General features: G+C 33.3%; 1 protein-coding gene across 4 annotated transcripts in view; it reads left to right on the forward strand.

Annotated features, from left to right (window-relative positions):
• Positions 1–207: 207 nt before the first annotated feature.
• Positions 208–20,674, forward strand: part of LOC123243568 (SSX family member 2 interacting protein) — a 34,701-nt gene continuing 14,234 nt past the window's right edge. For 2 of the 4 annotated variants that reach the window (XM_044671560.1, XM_044671561.1), the window contains exons 1-7: positions 208–307; positions 2,252–2,421; positions 2,613–2,825; positions 5,656–5,766; positions 7,444–7,579; positions 13,402–13,477; positions 13,570–13,747. In XM_044671560.1, the coding sequence (XP_044527495.1) occupies positions 265–307; positions 2,252–2,421; positions 2,613–2,825; positions 5,656–5,766; positions 7,444–7,579; positions 13,402–13,477; positions 13,570–13,747 (927 nt within the window). In that variant the 5' untranslated portion in view covers positions 208–264. The remainder of the gene's footprint in view (positions 308–2,251; positions 2,422–2,612; positions 2,826–5,655; positions 5,767–7,443; positions 7,580–13,401; positions 13,478–13,569; positions 13,748–20,674) is intronic. The other 2 variants (XM_044671562.1, XM_044671563.1) reach the window with 2 other exon arrangements.

A 20,674-nucleotide genomic window follows, 5' to 3' on the forward strand; every position in this document is an offset into this window, starting at 1 on the left:
TTTTCCTTTTCTTATTCTAAATATTTGATATTCCTCCATTCTTCCCCCACTCCCTTTTTGAGACCATTAGTTTAATCCCATGGTTAGGTATTGAGGTTTTCCTACATCTTCCTTAATCTTATGACTGCATTAGTTACTCTGGGTGTTCCCAAATGTTCTTTGTGTTTGTAGATGATGCCTACGTAGAAGACTTTGAGAGCCGTGTAGGGCTGAATGCTTCATTGCTGAGCCAGTCACTCAGGTCTCCTGGCTGTCTTGGTTGCTATGGGAGATTGGAGGACTATTACAGTACCAATCCCTTCATCAGGTAATCCTAGTTTTGAAAAAAATAAATTGTGGTAACTCGAATGAACTTAAATTCTTATTTGGATTAAATAACTAGCTTGTTGAAAACTTGGCTGAAGAGATACTCAGTTAACCAGGAGGGGAATGTGACATACAGTTTCGGTTATGCCCAGTGCTGGAATCTGCTTTGCTTAAATATGGAAGATAGAAGGAAGAAAAAAATAAGTACATGTTATTTAAAAATGCATAATAAAATTATATTTTAAAAAACCCATGCTCCACAACCTCATGTTGGCCTCAGCTGCGGTGGGCCGGCCCCTTTGTTACTCCCTCATAGCTGTGGATAGCTGAGCCCGGCTCCTGCCCTCACCCTGGGCCACAGACCTCATAACGGAAGCCCAGTAGTGTTGGCCTCTTCTTTTCCCATCTCTTCATCTCATGTTTTCCTCCTCCATCTCCTTTCTCTGACAAAGAGGTCTTCTCTTGGCCAGGGTGGAGGCTCGCTCCCTATCCCTAGGGCCTGGCCTTACCCACCTTGTTTAGCTCTGAGAAGAGGAAATGGATTTTGTTATTTTTTTAATTGATCTTATTTACAGTTCATTGATTTTGTCTTGTAACTGCCTAAGTGGATCTTTGGTTCTTTTGTGTCTGAACTTAGTTAAGAGATTCAGCTGGTTCTTAATAAGTGTAGAAACCCAATTTTGGTGCTGATGGAGGTTTATTCTTGCCTCAAGGAAATCTGCTTCCTTGAGAGATGCCCAAGGTCAGAGAATATGTGGGGAGTGTGGTTCTAGCCTCCTCACAGATTTAAGGGAGGGGAGGGGTGTGGGGTGGCCCTTCTGGGCCCAGGGCTTCTTCTCTCCTTTGTTCTGAACTTATCTAAAGGGGTGGGAGGCTCTTCTGTGAGGTCTTCAGCCAGATTGAGGCAGCCACTGATCTGTGGCAGAAAGCCCTATTTTGCTCAGAGAGAATGTGTAGTAGCACAGTGCTCATCATGGCTTCTTGTAAGTCTGCGACACACATAGATGCTTTCATATAGAGATGAGTGGGTGTGTATTCTAACAAGAGCACGAGGAGGGTAGGGATCAGGGGCATCATTGTCTCCATTTTCTAGATGAGAAAACTAAGACTCAAAAAGTTAAGTGACTTAGTGATGGTTACATAGTATGTATTCAGTGGGTCTTTTTTTTAATCCTTACCTTCTGTCAGTTACTTTTGCCTTGTCCTCCGAGATTACCTTCCCTGTACTCTGTATATATCTTCAATATATTTATTTACATATTATTTTAGATTATGAGCTTCTTGAGGGCAGGGACTCACATGTAATGATTGCTTAATAAAATGCTTTTTGATTATCTGACATTTTAAAAAATGAACAAGGTGTGGGTTGAGTAGATTTTTTGTCATTCAGAAGGCCCAAATTAATGGGAAAAAATGTTAAGATGAAAATTAAAGACTTATGCCCTAATTTTATGGTGTTTGGGATAGGAGGAGAGAAAAATGATTTAGAAGCTATTCTATGCATTGGCCCCATGAGAACAAAATATTACATTTTTTAAAAATCAAAAATGCTTATTCATACAATCGTTGGAGTTGCAGTGCAGATCAAAGCATACATACTCTTTTTTACTTCAGATTATTTATATTTTTATTTTGAGGTTTTGGTTTTATTAGTATTCTCTTAAAACAGTGACCAATATGGAAGTATGTTTTGCGTGATAAATGTAATGTATCAACCAGATCAAATTACTTACCATCTCTGGGAGGAAGGAGATAATTTGGATCTTGTAATTTTGGGAAATGTATGTTGGAAATTATACATGTAATTGGGAAAATAAAATATTTTTAAAAAATCTTTGTTCTTATTTGAAAGTACTCTTAAAATCCATGTAACTTAGAATGTTTTGGGGGTACATATTCTAAATAATTTATATTGATTTTTTTTCTTGATTTTTTTTTTTTTCAGAAAGCAAAAATATTTCTCAGTTTACCTCAGAAACCAATATGTCTCCTTCAAGTTTATACTCACAGCAAATTCTGTGTACTTCACTACCTTTGGCAAAGAATGTGCACAATTTTTTCAGGGCTTTCTGCACAGAAGAGAATGTTGACCAGAGTATATCCTATCTTGATCAGGTAATTTAAAAAATAAAATAATGAAAAATCAGTTTATTCAAGCATAATGTCTAAAAGCTCTGAGAGCAAATATTTTACTAAGGACAACTATGTTACAATGTTTAAGTGTTCTGGGGATAGTTTTGAAAGTCATCTATGTTTTAAGTTGTTCATCAAATGATTTTAGAAAAATAATATTTTTCTCCTACCAGGAGCTTACTACTTTAGGTTTTCCTTCATTATATGAAGAGTCCAAAGGTAAAGAGGTTAAAAGAGACTTAAATATAGTTGCAGTTTTAAATTGTATCCATGAACTACTTGTACTTCATCGAAAGAACCTCCTAGCTCAGGAAAATGTGGAATCGCAGAATTTGAAACTGGGAAGTGATATGGACCATCTACAGAACTGCTATTCCAAGCTGAAGGTAGAAATTATATTCAATTTGCATTCAAATTATGTTATGTAAATTGATGGTAGACATTTTCAGTTATTTTATTTGCCAAACATGTTAAATAAACTTTAGTGATAATTATCTTACTATTGTTGTGTGTGTTAATGCAAGCACTTAATGCAAGAAGGCAATAATTTCTACATCTTAATATTTATAATGAAGATGTTTACTTTATGAACTGTTTGTGACCATCTGGATATAGCAGATACAGTTAAGGAATAATAATGATGAAATTTATGATTATAAAGAACTTGTTTCCTAACAAGGCAGATGACACTAATGAAAAAGTCTTATTAAACTAGAGCAAAAATCCTGAGAAAGATATTCCTTTCAGAAGGACACTTGTACTAAAGGAGCCAGTACACAATACAAAAGTGGGCCAGGATTTAAAGTCATCATAGATGATGAGCTATTCTTTTCAGAAATCTCCTGGGCCTCCAAATAAGACTAGGCAAGATGTTAGGATTGTTTGTTTCTTTTAAGAGAAATTTTTTTTCCCCTGAGTCATTGATGTGTGTGTTACATCCCAACAACTTCACTAAGAAAAAAAAGAGATCTTTCAAATTAAATGTACCATGGATGTCATGTATTTTCTTTTTGTTTCTTATTAGGTATGTAATCTATAATAAGAATTGCAATACTCAGACTGAATCTTTCTTCATATAGGCTTATATTCACATCATCTTCCTTGTTTAAAAAGGCCCCTGAACATCTTTCTGTCTGTCTCTCTTAGCTGTACAAGAACTTCTTCATTATTTAGATCAGTCTGTTCCCTACTTTTCTTAAACAACAACAACACACATTTATGTTCCTTGGCAGGAAAAGTTGTATTATATATATTAGAATGGTGGCCTAACCCTCCTGTGACCTCTTGGATTTCTTTTGGATTTTAGAGGCTGCTTTTTGCTCAGCTCCTAACAACCTGCTGCCTGTCTAGCCACTTTATAACCTAATGGAGAATAGTATCAGTTGCTTTTTAAAACTATTTTCACTTGTGCCCAGCTGATTAACAGCAACACTTTTTTTTTTTGTTATTTATTTTTATTGTAAGAATGTTTGCTTTCTCTTTAACATCCTGCAGACCAACCAATTGAGATTAGCTCAAAGTCTTGTTCGGTGCTCTGGTTAGTATATTATCTATCACCTACCCACAGGACTGTTGCAAACCTGGAGGAAGTGACTGACTATTCAGAGGCTTTTTAAAAGGTCCATTCAGGACTTGGGCTGGTTCTCTTGTTCTAAAGGATCTATGATAGTTAATTATAAGTCACTTCACAGGACTTAAAATTTATTTGGAAGAGCTCAGAACTGCAAAATGGAACTGAGTTACAGTCCTCCCATTTTCTAGAGTTGGATTTGTAAGTTTTAAAATTAATATTCAATGCCTCCAAAGTATGATATTTATAAGGATTTATTAAAACACTGGGAAAGACTCCCAACTCACCCTTCACCACACTGCCTTAGGTGCCAAAGACCCCATGACCACGCCAAAAAACCCATTTCAATACAGCCTGCTACCAATAAGAAAAACTTAAGGAATTATGGGTATGGTGAAAAGGAGTTTGGGTAATATAGTTTAAAGGGGTACAAGGTCATTTCAACTTTACATCCCCCCCTGTAATCCAGTCTCTCCAATGGATCATGAAAACATAATCAAAGTTTACAATAATTAAGAGATAAAAGGGAAATAAAAGGAGAAAGAGCAAAACCAATGTTTGGTACATTGACAAAAGGCCATTTAGGGGGCAGTCCTCTTTCTGGCATAAAAGTCCATTCAAAATAAATACGTTCAACACCCACCCCCATCCCCACCCCCAAAGTTCAAATTCGTCATGTCTCGAAGTTCACTCTGGATCTTCTGGTGCAGTGGGTGCCTTCTGGATTCTGGGAGGTAGTTTTCTGTTCTAAATTAGGGTCAAATTCAAGTCCAAATTCACAGCAATAACATAGTCCCCACTGAGGAGAATAACTTTACAGATTGGAACAGTAACTACTGTGATCTACAGCTAATCTTACTTCCTTAATAGGTGGGGCCCAGGAAATACAGGGGAAACAATAGTCGATTAGTTATTTTTCTCCAGGATTGGAAAAATTTGAACATTTCAAAGGGTTCTTAATCAAGTGAAGCACATAAGATGTGACTATAAAATTTAATTTAAAAAACCCCACAATCACCAAAACTTTTGCACCCTAATGCATATTGTTCCCTTCAAAGGTAGGCACTTTGGGATTTTACATATTTTATTCTAATCATGTCCTTGTGTAATACATTTTTGTGATTCCTCTTTGTGAAATTGTCTTTAGAGTTAATAAACCGTGTAAGAAAATCAGTTAAATTACTTTATAGTCATACCTAATTTTGATTCAAAAACATATTATTGACCATCTTCACTAAATTGGACTCTTACTCATTTTTCCAAAACCAAATTAATACTGAAAAAGTAAAGATTTGTCTTTCCTGAGACTATTCAAAGGACTGTGGCATAATCTTTAAGCTTATTCCAGGAGTCACAATAACACTTTGAGTAATGGCAGCATTACTGTAATGTGTGTCACCTTTGAAAGTGCTTAATTCACAGGAAATAGCACTCCTTTGTCTATGCAAATTCTGCTGTTTAAACATAATTGTCTTATTTTATAGCCAGTCTTCATTAAAAAAGAAAGTTTGTTTGAAAATAGACAATATCTTTTATTTTAGAATGGCAAAAATATTAATGTATCTATAACTTCTTTAGACTCTTAAAAGTAAATTAGGTTTGAATTCTGTGTGAACTTTACTCAAGGCTGAATATGGATGTTTTAGGAACAACTAGAAACATCTAGGAGGGAAATGATTGGGCTTCAGGAGAGAGACAGACAGCTACAAGGCAAGAACAGAAATTTGCACCAATTACTTAAAAATGAGAAGGATGAGGTGAGTCATAGCTATTATTGATCAAGTCCTAGTGAATTTTTTTGGTAGTATAAGGTATATGGATTTTGTATCCATTCTTTCCTTAAAGTAGGAAAGAGCAAAATCTTATGTACTCCATTGTCAGTTGGTGTGCTGTGTTGCAACTTATTCAATAAAATTTCAAGTTAAGATTTACTATCCCTTCTGGTATACTTGTCAATAGCTAATTTACTTCACATCTCCTGGCTAACTGCTCTGCTCTTCTGATTTATTTTCACTTAAGATTAAACCTCTAACATCCACCATATATTTCCATCTCCTGTCCCACATTCTTTTTTCACTTAATGACATCTCAACATTGTCATGCATTAGTAATTTTTAGCATGATAAGAATTAGTACAAAAATATTAAATACTATATCCCAAATATCATTTTTGGCACCAGTTAGTTACAATGCTATAGCTAGACCTACTGATCTGAAACTTGGGTTCAAAGAATTATTCATTAGATCTCAACTTGTTTATTTACTAGATCTCAACTATGATTTAAGAACACTATTGTCTCAGTTGTCCTGCAAACACAACCCTTAACATATGAGAATTTGGAAATCCAGAATGCCTATTTTCAATAGTAGTATAAAGCATATTAACTATAGTTAATTACTAGTTTGAGAATGGCTTTAAAACACTTTTGGAATGATTTTTACCTCAATTACTATATATCTAATAAATAGGTGGCAACTAACTGAAAACCATGTAGTCCTTTGAATTAGGTAGTTTTTTCTAGAACTCTGGACCACACTTTGACTTGAAAATTACAGTAGACCCAATTGATGATCTCATTTTGACAGTGATTATAGTTAGAATATTGTCTCTTGACATAGGACATACAAACACTAATAATGAGCAAGAGTTCTGGATTTTGTTTCTCATATAGACCCTGGATTTACATTAGTAATTTGTGAGCTGTGCTTTAGAGTTGAAGGGGGAAAGTTAGAGAAATAATTGTGGAAAGGTCTTACAATTAGGAAAATTGTGGCCTTTATGCATGTGCAAGGAGGGTTGCATAGCAAGAAGGACTTAATTCTGAGTTGGTAATTAAGACTACCATTTTTTTCAATGTTATTGAATAAATAAACCTCCAAGATTTGTGATTCATACAGGTTGTATATGCAGATTACTTCTCTCCACTGCTTAGTAGTGGTTTGGTGAGTTCCTTTGGGGGAAAAAAAAACTCCTCACCTAGTGGTACTCTTCTCCACCATTTACTCTGAGCTCTTTGAACTTAGCTAAGCTATTCTTGGCCAATAGACACAAGAGTCTTTGCACTTATGTTTGAAGCCCTTCGTATTATAATCATGATGAGCCTTTGAGAGTCAAGCAGTCATCTCTATGCCATAACAAGACAGTATTTCAGTTGATGGAAGAAAGTAAGGCTTACTTAAAAACCTTGGTGACTAGAAGTGTTCTGTACACAGTAGATGTCTGAATTACTTCTTGAATTAAGAATAATTTTTTAATTCTTCAGATATGGCTTCTTTCCAGTTAATATAGACTTGGTGGTGGGATGAATGGGATGGGCCTCATCCAGAATATCCAAGGGAGAAAGGTTATTTTCTTATTCACTTTTGAAATTATAATACAAATGCATACATTGTTTAAAGGGACACCTATTTAAAAGCAAATACCTTTTTTTAAGGTACAAAAATTACAGAATATCATTTCGAGTCGGGCAACTCAGTATAATCATGATATGAAGAGAAAAGAGCGTGAATATAACAAGCTAAAGGAACGTCTTCATCAACTTGTTATGAATAAAAAGGATAAAAAAACAGGTAAACATCTGAAAAATAAGTAGTAAAGAGGTAAAGAAGTTGTAATTATTGGGGATATGTTTTGATTTGAGAAATCAAATATAAGGGACTTAGCATGTTAGTTTGGAGTGTTGGTTTTCATGCTTTATACATTTACCATTTTAGATCAAGAAAATCATCTATAAAGCAACCAGAATACAGCTTTATGGAAAGAATTCTCTGATTTGCTTATGAGCAGCTATACTTAATAGTTGTTTATTTTTCTAACTTTGAAGCGGTATAGAAACATTAAGCCTTAAAGATAATATAAAATAGTCTGCTCTAAATTCATTTTAGTTAAAGACCATTTAAAAACTGATAAGGCAAGGAGCAGTTGTGTCATGATCTTCAGAATAAGTTAGAACAGGAGGAGGGTAAATTACAATGGAAAAAAAGTGTGGTATTTTAGGGTTAATTTCTCAGACCACTCAAGTTACTACTATATTCCTTTCATTGGGATAGATGGTGGGGAAAGTAGATAAGAAAAATATGGTCTCCTCCTTCAAGGGCCTTATAACTTAGTAGGGGGAAAAATATAATTTAAATGATTATATATAAGAGGAGTGCTAAGTCCTATGAAAGAGATCACTTCAAGCTCAGTGGAATCTGGGCAAGAATCAACCTAGATCAAGGGTTGTCCAAACTGTGGGTCTGACTTTTTTTTTTTTAATACCCATTCAAGAAAGATTCTAAAAGCTTTTGTCTAGGCAATAAGCTAAATAATTTTTAGTATTTAAATTTTTTTTCAATATTTATTTTCACTTCACATTTCTTCATCTCAGTTGAACAACAACAATAAAAGTCAAATAAAACCCTCATAATAAATATGCATAGTCAGGCTAAACAATTTTCTTTTTGGCCATGTTCCAAAAATGTGTATCTCCTTCTTTATAAGTCATCACCTGATTGTGTACTTTATCTTTAGTTCTCTGATATAGTGGTTTGTTATTTCATAGATCAGGCATAAATTCTTTAAAGTTTTTTTTAATATATATAATGTTGCCATCATTGTATAAGTTATTTTCCTGTTTCTACTCACATCTCTGTAATCACTTTATAGAGGGCTTCCCAGTTTACTCTGAAACTGACCATTTCATCATTCTTATGGCACAATAAATATTATTTTACATCTAAATACTATAAATTGTTTAGCCAATACCCAATAGATAGACATCCCCTTAGTTTTCAGGGTTTTTTTTTCCCCCCAGCATAAAAAGAGATGATACAAATAGTTGTCTTTCCCCTCTACTTTTGATCTTTTTAAGGGTATATGTCTAGTTGTGGTATATAGCTGAGTCAAACCACATTTACAATTTAGTAACTTTTTGGAAATCTTTAAAAATTGTTTTTCAGAACAGCTAAACTAAGACTTAGCTCTACTATGTATATTAATATGCCTGTTTTCCCATAGCCCCTCTAATATCTATCTTTTTCTACTTTTGTCATCTTTTCCAGTCCTAGAGGTGTGAGGTAGAAGCTCAAAATTGCCTTAATTTGCCTTTTTCTAATTATTAGTGATTTTGAACATGTTTTAATGTTGTTAACTTGTATTTGTTTCTTTGACCACCATGTATCTGTTGGGGAATGATAATCATATAAATTTGAATTTAGCCCCTTAAATGTCTTGAATGTGATTATTTTATCAGAGAAACTTGCTTTTTTCCAGTTACCTGTTTTGTTTTTCCTATTTTAACTGAGTTGGTTTTGTTTATGCAAAGAACTTCTTAGTTATAACAGTAACTAGTGTTCATGTAAACTTGAAGGTTTGCAGAATGTTTAAAAATATCTCATTTTATCCTCACAACAAGTCTGACAGATGGTAGTATTGTCTTTTAGAGGCAAGGAATTTTGATAATTGTCTATTTTTATACTCTTTGATCCCATCTCCTATATACAGATGAGAATTCTTCCTTGCTCTTCTGCTATGCTTTTGTTGTCACCTTTTATGTATTTGGCCATGTCTCTATTTAGACTTCTATCTTGATTTATGAAAATAAGATTTTTATCTGTACTTAATATCTGCCAGACTACTTTCCAGGTTTTCTAGCACTTATGCCAAATAGTGAGTCCTTACCCCAAGGAGTTAGGATTTTTGAGGTTTATTGAACATTGTGTTCCCGTGTTCATTTGCTTTATGATGTGTAACTAAGCTGTTCCACATTATTTTTTAACTAGTCTAGTATTCAATTATTTTAGTGATTACTGTTTTATATAATCATTTATAATGTAGATTGGAAACTACTGGGTGCTAAGCCCTATTTGTTCTCATATTTTTAATAATTTTCCTTGACATTCTTAACACTTTGTTCTTCCAGATGATTTGCTATTTTTCTTAGCTCTATAAAATAATCCTTTGATAGTTTTGAGTAGTACTGAATAAGTCTATTAGTTGAAAGTAGTATTGTTATTTTTATTATATCAACTTACCTGTGTTTTCTCCAATTATTTAGATCTGTCTCTATTTCTGTATTGTGTGGTTGGATTTATGTGGTTTTTAGTTTGTGTCTTCATAGATAGACTCTGAAATATTTTAGACTTTAATTCAGATTTCTTTTGTTTTTGTTTCTGCATGGTTTTGTTGGTAAGAAATAGTAAAACTAATTATTTATGTGGATTATTATATTCTTGAACTTTGCTTTTAACTTTGTGGATTATATATATTCTACAACTTAGAATTTGTTGCAAATAATTTTTAGTTTACTCTAGGGTTCTTAGATAACTTATGTTATCTGAAAAAATAAATAGTATTTCTTTACCTATATTTTGTTCCCTTATTTTCTCTTTCTCATTGCTCTTTATAAATTAACTGACATTTCTGGCACAGTATTAAATAGTAATTATTGTAATGGACATTCTTGCTTTTCCCCTGAGCTAATTTGGTTGGGCAACTTTTCTTACATTTAATGTTTATTCTTGGCTTAGATAAATACTATTTGCTATGTTAAGGAAATTTTATTTCTAACTTTTAAAATGCTCTTAATATAAACATGTATTGGATTTTGTCAAGTCTTTTCAGCATATCTTCACATAATCTTGTAGTTTTTATTATTAATGTTATTAATGTGGTTTATTATATTTATAATGTTCCTTACATTGAATCAACAATTCTATGTTTCTGGTATAAAGTAAAATATATAGTGTTTAATCTTTATACGATGTTGTTGTAGCTGATTTGCTAATATTTTATGTTGAGATTTTATCATTAATGTTCATTAAGTATTTTGGTCTGAGGTTCTCTTTTTCTGTTTTTTTCCCCGCTATATTTAGGTATAAAGACTATGTTAGTATCATATAAAAGAGGTTGTAATTAGGTCCTTTTTTTTTGTTGTTTTTGCAAAAATGTTAGTATGCTATTGAAATTACTTGTTTATTGGATGTTTGTTAGAATTTATTTATAAATCCATCTGGTCTGGGAACTTTTGCTTTGGGGAGTTCATTTGATTTTAAATTTCTTTTTTGGGTAATGAGTTTTAAGTTTATTGTCTTATTAATCTACTATTTTATATGTTTGTAAGTATTCATTAATTCTAAGTTTTGTTGGCATATTATGGACAAAATTGTTCCTGATAATTTATTCTTCAGTTGTTGTGAATTTTCCATTTCTGCTTTTGATTTTCCTTTTTAAAAATCATTAACTTTTTATTGATTTAAAAAAAAACCCTAGCTCCATTAATTAATTTTTTTATATCTTTTTATATACTTTGATTTTTTTCAGAAATTCTGTTGTATCGTTTGTTTTTGAGGGTTTTGATATATTATTTTAATTCTCATAGTTGCATGCCCAACTCATTGATTTACTTTTTTTCCCTTTTGTTGATTAAAATGTTTAAAGATCCGTATTTTCCCCTATGGACTGCTTTAGCTGCATCCTTATTAAAAAAATTGATATATTGTCTTATTACCATTTTATTTGAAATTTTGTATTGTTTCTATAATTTTTTCTTTCACACTAATTTTATTAGTATTAAATTATTTGGTATGCAATTAACTTAATTTTTTTCATCAAAGGCCCTTTATTGAATATAATTTTCATTGCGTTGTCAGTAAATGATGGGCTCAGTATTTCTACTTCTTTTGCATTTTGGTATGGTTTTTTATTTCAGTATAAAGCCAATTTTTGTAAAGGTGCCACATATATTGCTGAGAATTTTGTTAAGCCTTTTCTGTTCTTATTCAATAATCATTAGAAATCTATAATTTCTAATTTTTTTAAAGTTCATCTAAATATGCCTAATTTCTTGTTTATTGTTTTGTTAGGTTGTCTTAAGTCTAAAGGAGTACATTGAGGATCAATTACAATTATAGTTTTTTACTCTATTTCTTCCTATAATTTGATTAAGTAACATGGCATAACATGTAAAGTCTATGAAGGAGGGGAAGGAAAAGGAAGGGAGACAATTTGGAATTCAAATTTTTTTTTAACATTTTTTAAAGTACTAAAGCAATCTATGCCTTGGAAGTACAAATTTTCTTATTACCCTTTTAATAATGAGGAGCTTAAAGAACTCTATATACATGTTTATATGTAGATGTATATGTGCATGCATATATAATTACTTATTCACACAAAAAAAAACCAAAAGAAACTTGACATAAAGGATATTTTCTGATTGATTTTCAACTGCAAAAGAAGGTATTCAAGTTATATAGCAAGAACAAGAGATAATCTAAAGATAGCCACAAAGTTTCAAGAGCTGATGTAGATATAGAAGAAAGCTTCTTAGTGTGTTGAATTATTTACTACCCCAACCCATTAATATAGAGGAAGGCATGGGGGATAAAGCTCAAGGATTAAAGAATACAGATATATTGTGATTTGCTTTATTGGAAGGAATACTCATACATTCCCTAGCATTTATATTACCTACCTTCGGAGGATGAAATAAATTAATCTATATAAAATACTTTGTAAAGTTTTTAAATGGTAAGGCAATTTTTTCCCCAAAGCTTAGTCATAGAATTTTAGCTTAAATAACTGTGTGCATGTGTGTTTATAACTTTTTGTGTCCTAGATCCCCTTGGTAATCTGATAAAAGCCTAGAGACCGTCTCTTTTGCAGAATGATGTTTTTAAATGCATTAAAAAGTACTAATTTTGTCGAATGCAATTTTGAAACATTTTTAAGTTCACAGATACCAGATTAAGAATCCCTTGTCTAGTTTAGCCCCTTTTCACATGACAGCTCTTCAAATACTTGAAGATAGCTATTATGTATCTCTCCCTTAAAGTCTTCATTTCTTCAGAGCCCATGTAACCAAGTCCACCCACCAAGACTCATACTTACATGCTCATGAAAACTTCTTCCATCTTGGTTTCTTTTCTGAACATACTGCAGTTCATCACTACCCTTCCTCAGAAGGCCATAGCCAAAAGAAAGCAAGGCAAAGCTCAGTAGAACTACCACATCCCTAGTGTTGGACAGTATGATGTCTCAGAGTAGCCCAAGATGACATGGAATTTTTTTGGCTTCATTTGGAATGAGGAATGTTCAACAAATAAAACAGGTCATAAACACATACGTTTATATCAAAGACTTTAAACTTTTATTTACCCCTCATTGGGCAATAACTTTATCTCTACTAACTAACTTCCTACCCTAACTTCCAACTTTCCATTTTATCTTTCCATAGTAAGAAGTACTCAGGGAGATGAGGTTAGGCTGCATATGAATTCATGTAGTTTGAAATATGATAACAATTCAGGCTGACCTATAATCTTTTCTTTTTGCTTACCAGTATATACTATAGATTGGAGTTTCAAAAAGTTGAAAATATGTAACTTGTCTTTTTTTTTATTATTGGTAGCTATGGATATTTTAAATTGTGTTGGGAGAGCAGATGGAAAGAGAGGTGCTTGGAGAACTGGCAAAACTGAAGCTAGGTAACATTTACTTAAAATTTACAAATTTTTATATTTTAATTCAGATTCCTTTTTATGATATACTTAATGCTGACTATACCCTTTCCTCCTAGGAATGAAGATGAAATGTATAAAATTCTGTTGAGTGACTATGAACAACGCCAGAAGCAAATTCTTTTAGAAAATGCTGAACTCAAGAAAGTCCTTCAGCAAATGAAAAAGGAAATGATTTCTCTTCTGACACCACAAAAGCAAAAACCTAAAGAAAAAGTTGAAGACAGTTCAGGGACTGTAAGTATCTTATTTCAATTTTCTTATATTATGCATTATCTTCCTATATCTCTGTTACTTCTCCTCTTGCTCCTTTGCTAGTTTCCTCCTCTTTCCCTCCTAAGCATGGGTGAGAATGGATGTCCAGAAATAGGAAAGTGAGGTAGAATCTGATTATTAACTCCATTCCAGGCCATCTATATTAACTGATTTCCTTGCTTTCTACCTCATAATCCATTCTTCAGACCTATCATTTAAGTCTAGTTATATTACTTTCTGCAAGATTAATTACAAATTCTGCATTTGATATTCAAGGCTCTTATAGTCTAACTCAGTTCTATTTTTTTGGCCTGTAAATTCTATCATAAACTGGGACTGCTTTCTCAATCTCATGCATTTGAGGCTTTTTTGCTTTTAATTTTTAAATTAAAACACATTTTTTTCAATTACATATAGGAACAATTTTTGACAATTGTTTTCTGACATTTTACAATTCAGATTCTCTCTCCATCCCTCTAAGTGGTCTGATATCGGTCATACCGTTGCTTTCATGCAGTACAACCCCAATGCATTTGTACACATTGCTTCCTATTGCTAGAGGATATCATTCCCACATTGACCTGTTGAAATTCCTTTTATGTCAGTAAGGGGATAGAGTACTAGGCCTGGAGTTAGGAGCAACCCGAGTTCAAGTGTAGCCCTAGATGTTTACTAGGTGTGTAACTGATAAAAGTCATCTAACCTCTAATTTGTTCCGGTTTTCCCACCTGTAAAATGGGGATAATAGCACCTGTCTCACAGGATTGTTGTGAGAATCAAAGGAGATAATATTTTAAAAATACTTAGCACAGGGGGCAGGTGGGTAAGCTCAGTGGATTGAGAGCCAGGCCTAGAGATGGGAGGTCCTGGGTTCAAATTTGGCCTCAGACACTTCCTGGCCATGTGACCCTGGGCAAGTCACTTAACCTCCATTGTCTAGCCTTTACTGCTCTTCTACCTTGGAGCCAATACACAGTATTGACTCCAAGACAGAAGGTAAGGGTTATAAAAAAAAATACTTAGCACAGTACCTGGTGTGGGAAGCCAATAAGAGAACAGATAAAAATCTGAGACTCCTCTTTTGATCCCTTTTGTGATCCTTGTGATTTATTGTTGAAAAGTATTGTGGCCTTATTGAAAAGCTTTAAGTTCCTATTAAACCTGAATTTAAAGGGTCAACACTGTTAACACAGCAAGGAATGCTGCTACCTGTTATAGCCAAGGCCAAGACACTCCCCAACTTGGCTTTCTGATAAGAACCTAGACAAAATTCAGCCTTGGCCTTGGTCTATTCTGAAGCCAATGTTTTGTGTTTTGATGTGACATAATTTGTAACTTCTACGCATCTGCAAAGTTTCTGCAAAGAAACTGCAAAGTTTCAGGGGGGTTCTTTTGTGTGAAATGAGTCTTGAAATATATAAAATAAACTCCATGCTCCTGGAGCCAGAGCTGGAAGCATGAGGTAAAAGACAACTCCCTTGTCCTGTCCTTATTTCCTTATCAACTAAACTGTCCTTATCAGATTATCAGAGATGATAAAGAGATCTCCACAACCTGGCACAAAGTATGTTTTTATTAAATACTTATTTCCTTTTCCTTCCTTCTTTCTATTAAGTCTCTTCCATGAGTGGTCTATCCCAATTTTTCCCTCCCTCCCATTTACAACTAATTCTACTCTGCTTCAATCTCATGTCTCTGTGATTGATAGGTCATAGACACTTATTCCATTGTAACTTATATCTTATTTTTTTTTTGCAAATTATCCTACTAAATGTGTTAGCTCCCAGTAGGTAGGAACTGGTATTTATATCCCAGTTTCTAGCACCATTCCTTGTACATAGACCATGGGGAAAAAATACCCTCTTTTTAAATCAGCAAGCATTTATTAAGCACTGCTATATGCCCAGTACTGTGCTAGGGATATAAAGATAAATAATTAAATAGACCTTTTTCTCAAGGAGCTTATTAGATTTTATTGAGAGAGACAACATTGATGTGTCATAGAATATAGATAGAAATTTAAAAGAATAATAAAGAATAAAGAAATTTAAAAGGAATGGGGAGTTAGGGGATAGAAATTAGGAAAGGTTTTGTGTAGGAGGGTGGTTGGTTCTTGAGCTACATTCTTGAAGTGAAGACCTCTAAAAGGTGGAAGTGAGAAAAGTGTATCGGCAAAAGCATGGAGGGGAAAGAGGGAGCGTCATCTGGGTGCAACATTGAGTACAGAGGACAATCTGGGTTGGTTTCAGGGTGTAGGAAAGGCAGGTAGAAGGAGCCAGCTGTGAAGACACAAGAGAACAGCAGTCATGTGCGTCTGGTCTCAGAAGCAGTCGAGGCCCCTGGAGTCTTGAGTGTACGGAGGGTAGGAGGAGGCAGGGCGTGGGCTTTAGTTAGACCTTCACCCCAAGAGGATCACGTTGGACTTGTGTGCAGGGCGAGCAGCAGAGGGGAGAGTCTGAGTGAGGAGGTGCTTTGTTTGTGCTAATTTGAGTTTAGACTGATGATGACCAGAGAACAGGAGACAGGTTTAAAGAGATATTGTGGAGAAAGAAGTGAGAAACCTAGCACTGCACATTAATAATCAAATTTATTAAGTGACTAATTTTGTTCAGATTAATAATTGCAAGAATTCTTGTGAGTGCACACTTCTTTGGGCTAAATGGGGGAAAAAGGCTTTTAGAAAGAAATAAGAAGTTTCTTTTTTGTTTAATACTAATTATTTTCCCTTAACTCCATCTTTTCTTGTGTCCTTCCTCTTAAACATTCAAGCCAAGTCATATGGCACAGGGGTGGATTCTGTAACAGTAGACATTTATGCATGGTTATGTCATATCCTGCCTTCTCCTGAGAGGAGAAAGGTGTGTTCCCTTAGCAGCTCTTCAGGATCTAGAGGGCTCCTTTTCTTTGACTATTTTAATGTTTGTTGTGGTCATTGTTTTTTTCTTCTAATCTTATTGCTTCATCCACATCTTCCATGTACCTCTCTAGGCCCCTGGTTGTTTGCTACAGTGCAATAATAATTTCATTCTATTAGCAGGACCATGGACTGAGAATTGGAAAGGAGTTACTGAGTCTCACTCTTGCCCACTGTGTTATAGCTTGAGTTGGGAGTCAAGTTCAGAGTCCTACAAACCTCAAAATCTGGGATTACTCTCCTTATTGTACCCAATTCCTGTTTGCTTCCTCTTTTATTGACATGATAGATCTGTTCCCCAACTATTTTGTTTCTAAATTTTGCTATCAACAAAAATCCCTATTAATGAGATTCTTCTTCCTTTCTCTTTCTATCTTTAACCTTTTTTGGACTACACTTGTAAGATTTCTGTATTAAAAGATTTGAACAATTTATTCAGATAGTGTCATATTATTTTCTAGAGTGGTTGGACTAACTTAGATCTAGCAACAGAGTGTTACTGTTGTCTTCTCCCAGCTGTTTTAACATTGATTCTTTTCCTTTTTTAATGTCTTTGCCAATTTACTGGGTGCAATGAAATTTCTTAAGTTGTTTTAATTGCACTTTTCTTACTAGTGAGATGGAACAAACTTTCATGTGATTGTTGATTATTTGCACATTTGTTGGTTTCCTATCTTGGGTTATTAAACTTTTATCAGAGTTTAAGGAAAGGTTTTATTTTATTTTATTTTTTTAACAGTTAGTAATTTCTTTTCTGCATTGAGTTTGTTTATACAAAAAATAATTTAAGGTGAACAAAATTTTTTATGATCTCTATACCTCATTTGGTTACTTTTTTTGTAGGCACTTCATTCTATTTTCTTATTTTAAAAAATTTATGTGGTCTTTTATATTTGGCATGTGTGTAATTTTGAAGCTTCCTGTATGTATATGGACTGAGAATGTTAGTCAAAGTCAAATTTCTGGCAAGCTTCCAACCAATTCATTTTCCCAATAGTTTATGTTGAATAAGGAGTCTTTCCCTTTATTAGTTGGTATTCTTAGGTTTATCAAATTGTTATGATTAAAATAGATATAGATGGATATTAAAAGAAGTAATATTTTAATTATGGCCATGTTGGCCATAATTATGGCCAAAATTCCAAATAACACAAAATCCTGGACTGTTAGCATTCATTTATTTCTGAGTGTTACTTTCCTAATTGACTCCACTGTTTGTATTTTGTAACTAGTATTTTGTAACTAATATCTAATAATCGAGAATATTACTTCTTGATGATGCCATTGATCCTCTACTCCCACTTTTTGTCAGCCATTACGCTTGAGATTCAAGACTTTTTTGCTCTTTCAAATGAATTTTTTTACTTTATTTCTTCAAAGTTATCTCCCGTGGCAGGTTGATATAGCATCAAATTAATAAATTAGTATAGGTATTTAATAATTTTTATTATATTGGCATGATTTTACTCTACACAAATGAAGCTTCAATTATTTGATTATTTCTGTAAAGATTTCTTTGTATTTGTGTTAAAGTCTTGCATGTGTGTTTTTATGTAGTTATTCTTTACATGGCAGTCAGTTGTTTCTATAACACTCATTGTTAAGGTTGTTCTTATCTTCCTCTTTATTTAGGTTTGTATCTTTTCCCTTTTCTCTAAGTACATTTGAGAATATCTCCTGCTTCCCTGTCTCAAGTCCTTCTTTAAATTCTTACCTTACTCTCCCTAGAGTTATTCATTTTCTAAGTTATCATTTTGAATAGAATTTCTGTCATTTTCTCTTGGTTTTTTTAGTACTATACAGAAATACTGATGATTTTTATCTTTTACTGAAACTTGTTTCAATTATTTCTCTGGAGTTTTCTGAGTAAATTATCTGCAACTAATTTTTTTCTTCTCTTGATTAATGTTATATCTAATATCTGTTATATATAACATGATATATATTATGTAAATAATATGTATGTGTCTGTACATTAATTCATTTATTTTATTTTATTTTATTTTTTAAACTCTTACCTTACGTCTTAGAGACAATACTGTGTATTGGCTCCAAGGCAGAAGAGTGGTAAGGGTGGGCAATGGGGGGTCAAGTGACTTGCCCAGTGTCATACAGCTGGGAAGTGTCTGAGGCCAGATTTGAACCTAGGACCTCCAGTCTCTAGGCCTGGCTCTCAATCCACTGAGCTACCCAGCTGCCCCCTATGAATTCATTTATTAAAGAAGGACTTTTTCATGGTTACGTGTATTTCTTTTAAACAAAATAAATGAATTCTGCATGTTATAATCCTATGGATTTTGTTTATATGATTATTAATTCTAATGTTGAACTATCCTTGTTGTCTCTGGTATAACTTCAACTTAGTCTTAGTGAAATATTTTTATTGAATATATTTTAAATGTATATTGCAATAGTAGCTTTACTAAGATTTTATTTCATATTTTTATAACAATATCCTAGTGAAATTGGCCTGTGGTTCTTATTATTTTATCATTTCTTTATTCAGGCATCAGAATTTAAGGAGGTTGATAAAGTGCTATGTTTTCCATTTAGTTTTTGTTTGCTCTTTGGACATTTGCTAAAATTTGCTTCCAAATCTGTCCACACATGATATTTTTTCCCCCTAGATAATTTATTTATGACTTTTACTAAGTCTTTTTTCTCTGCACTTGGGATGTCAATTTGGTTTTTTTATATATTTGTAAAAAGACAATCCTTTCATCCCTTTAAGTTCTCCATTTGTCTGGCCTATAATTTAGTAATTTCTAATAACGTTCATACTCTGTTCTTGAATCACCTGATGCTCATTTTTTATTCTTGCAATTTAATTTTCCTCATTCTGTTTATTAGACTTTTCAGAATATTGTTGTGGTTTTAGTTATCATTTCTATAATCTTTTTGTTTTCAATTTAATCACTTTATTGTTTGATTTTGACAATTTGGTTTGTGCTTTAAGAGTTGTTAATTTGTTGGTTTTTCTAGGCTTTTAAAATTATATTCTCAGGTTCTCTCTGTTTTATTCTACTTTAAAAATTTTGCCTCTGAGATCTCTTAGTGTATATAATCATCTTTTTACATAGTTTTAAAATAAACACTTCTCTGATTTGTCTTTTGACCCAAGGATATTATCAATTCTTTTAACATACATTTATCTTTTCTTCCTTTTCTAAAAGTAAATTTCAAGATTCCTCCTGCTTCCTCATCCCAAATTACAGTCAACTATCTTCTTAACCCAGTCTCCCCATTTTTCCATTCCTTTTTATAAGCAAGTTGCCAAAAATACATTCCTAACTTCTTATTGACACTTAACTTTTTTCTTACCATTTTTTATTTTTAAAATATGGAACATAATATAATGTATAATATAACAATAATAGAATACTTGTGATTTGTTATAAATATGTAATGAATCTGCTTATTTCGAGAGGTAGTATTTCTGAATTTCTTTTTAAACTCTTCCTTTTTATCCTAGAATCATTACTGTGTATTGGTTCCCAGGCAAAGAGGGCTAGGCAGTGGGGGGTAAGTGACTTGCCCAGGGTGACACAACTAAGAAGTATCACTTAACTTTTTTATCCTTTTCTAAAACTGCCCTCTGAATAACACTCTTTTCCTCCTCCTGGCTTCCCCACTGACCTCCAGAAAGAATTAATTAGGTCACATGTTTAGTTCCTGCATTGTCTGCTCATTTCTTTCTTTTACCTTTCTCCTGACTTTTTTTATACTCCTCAGATCATTAGAACCCTTTAAATTCTTTTGCCCTTTGATGATATCTTTTTATATTTTCTTTTCTTTCTTTCTTTCTTTTTTTTTTTTTTAAAACCCTTACCTTCCATCTTCGAGTCAATACTGAGTATTGGCTCCAAGGTAGAAGAGTGGTAAGGGCAGGCAATGGGGGTTAAGTGACTTGCCCAGGGTCACACAGCTAGGAAGTGTCTGAGTCCAGATTTGAACCTAGGACCTCCCATCTCTAGGCCTGGCTCTCAATCTACTGA

The sequence above is a fragment of the Gracilinanus agilis genome, chromosome 4 (genome assembly GCF_016433145.1).
Source record: "Gracilinanus agilis isolate LMUSP501 chromosome 4, AgileGrace, whole genome shotgun sequence".
Classification (NCBI taxonomy): domain Eukaryota; kingdom Metazoa; phylum Chordata; class Mammalia; order Didelphimorphia; family Didelphidae; genus Gracilinanus; species Gracilinanus agilis.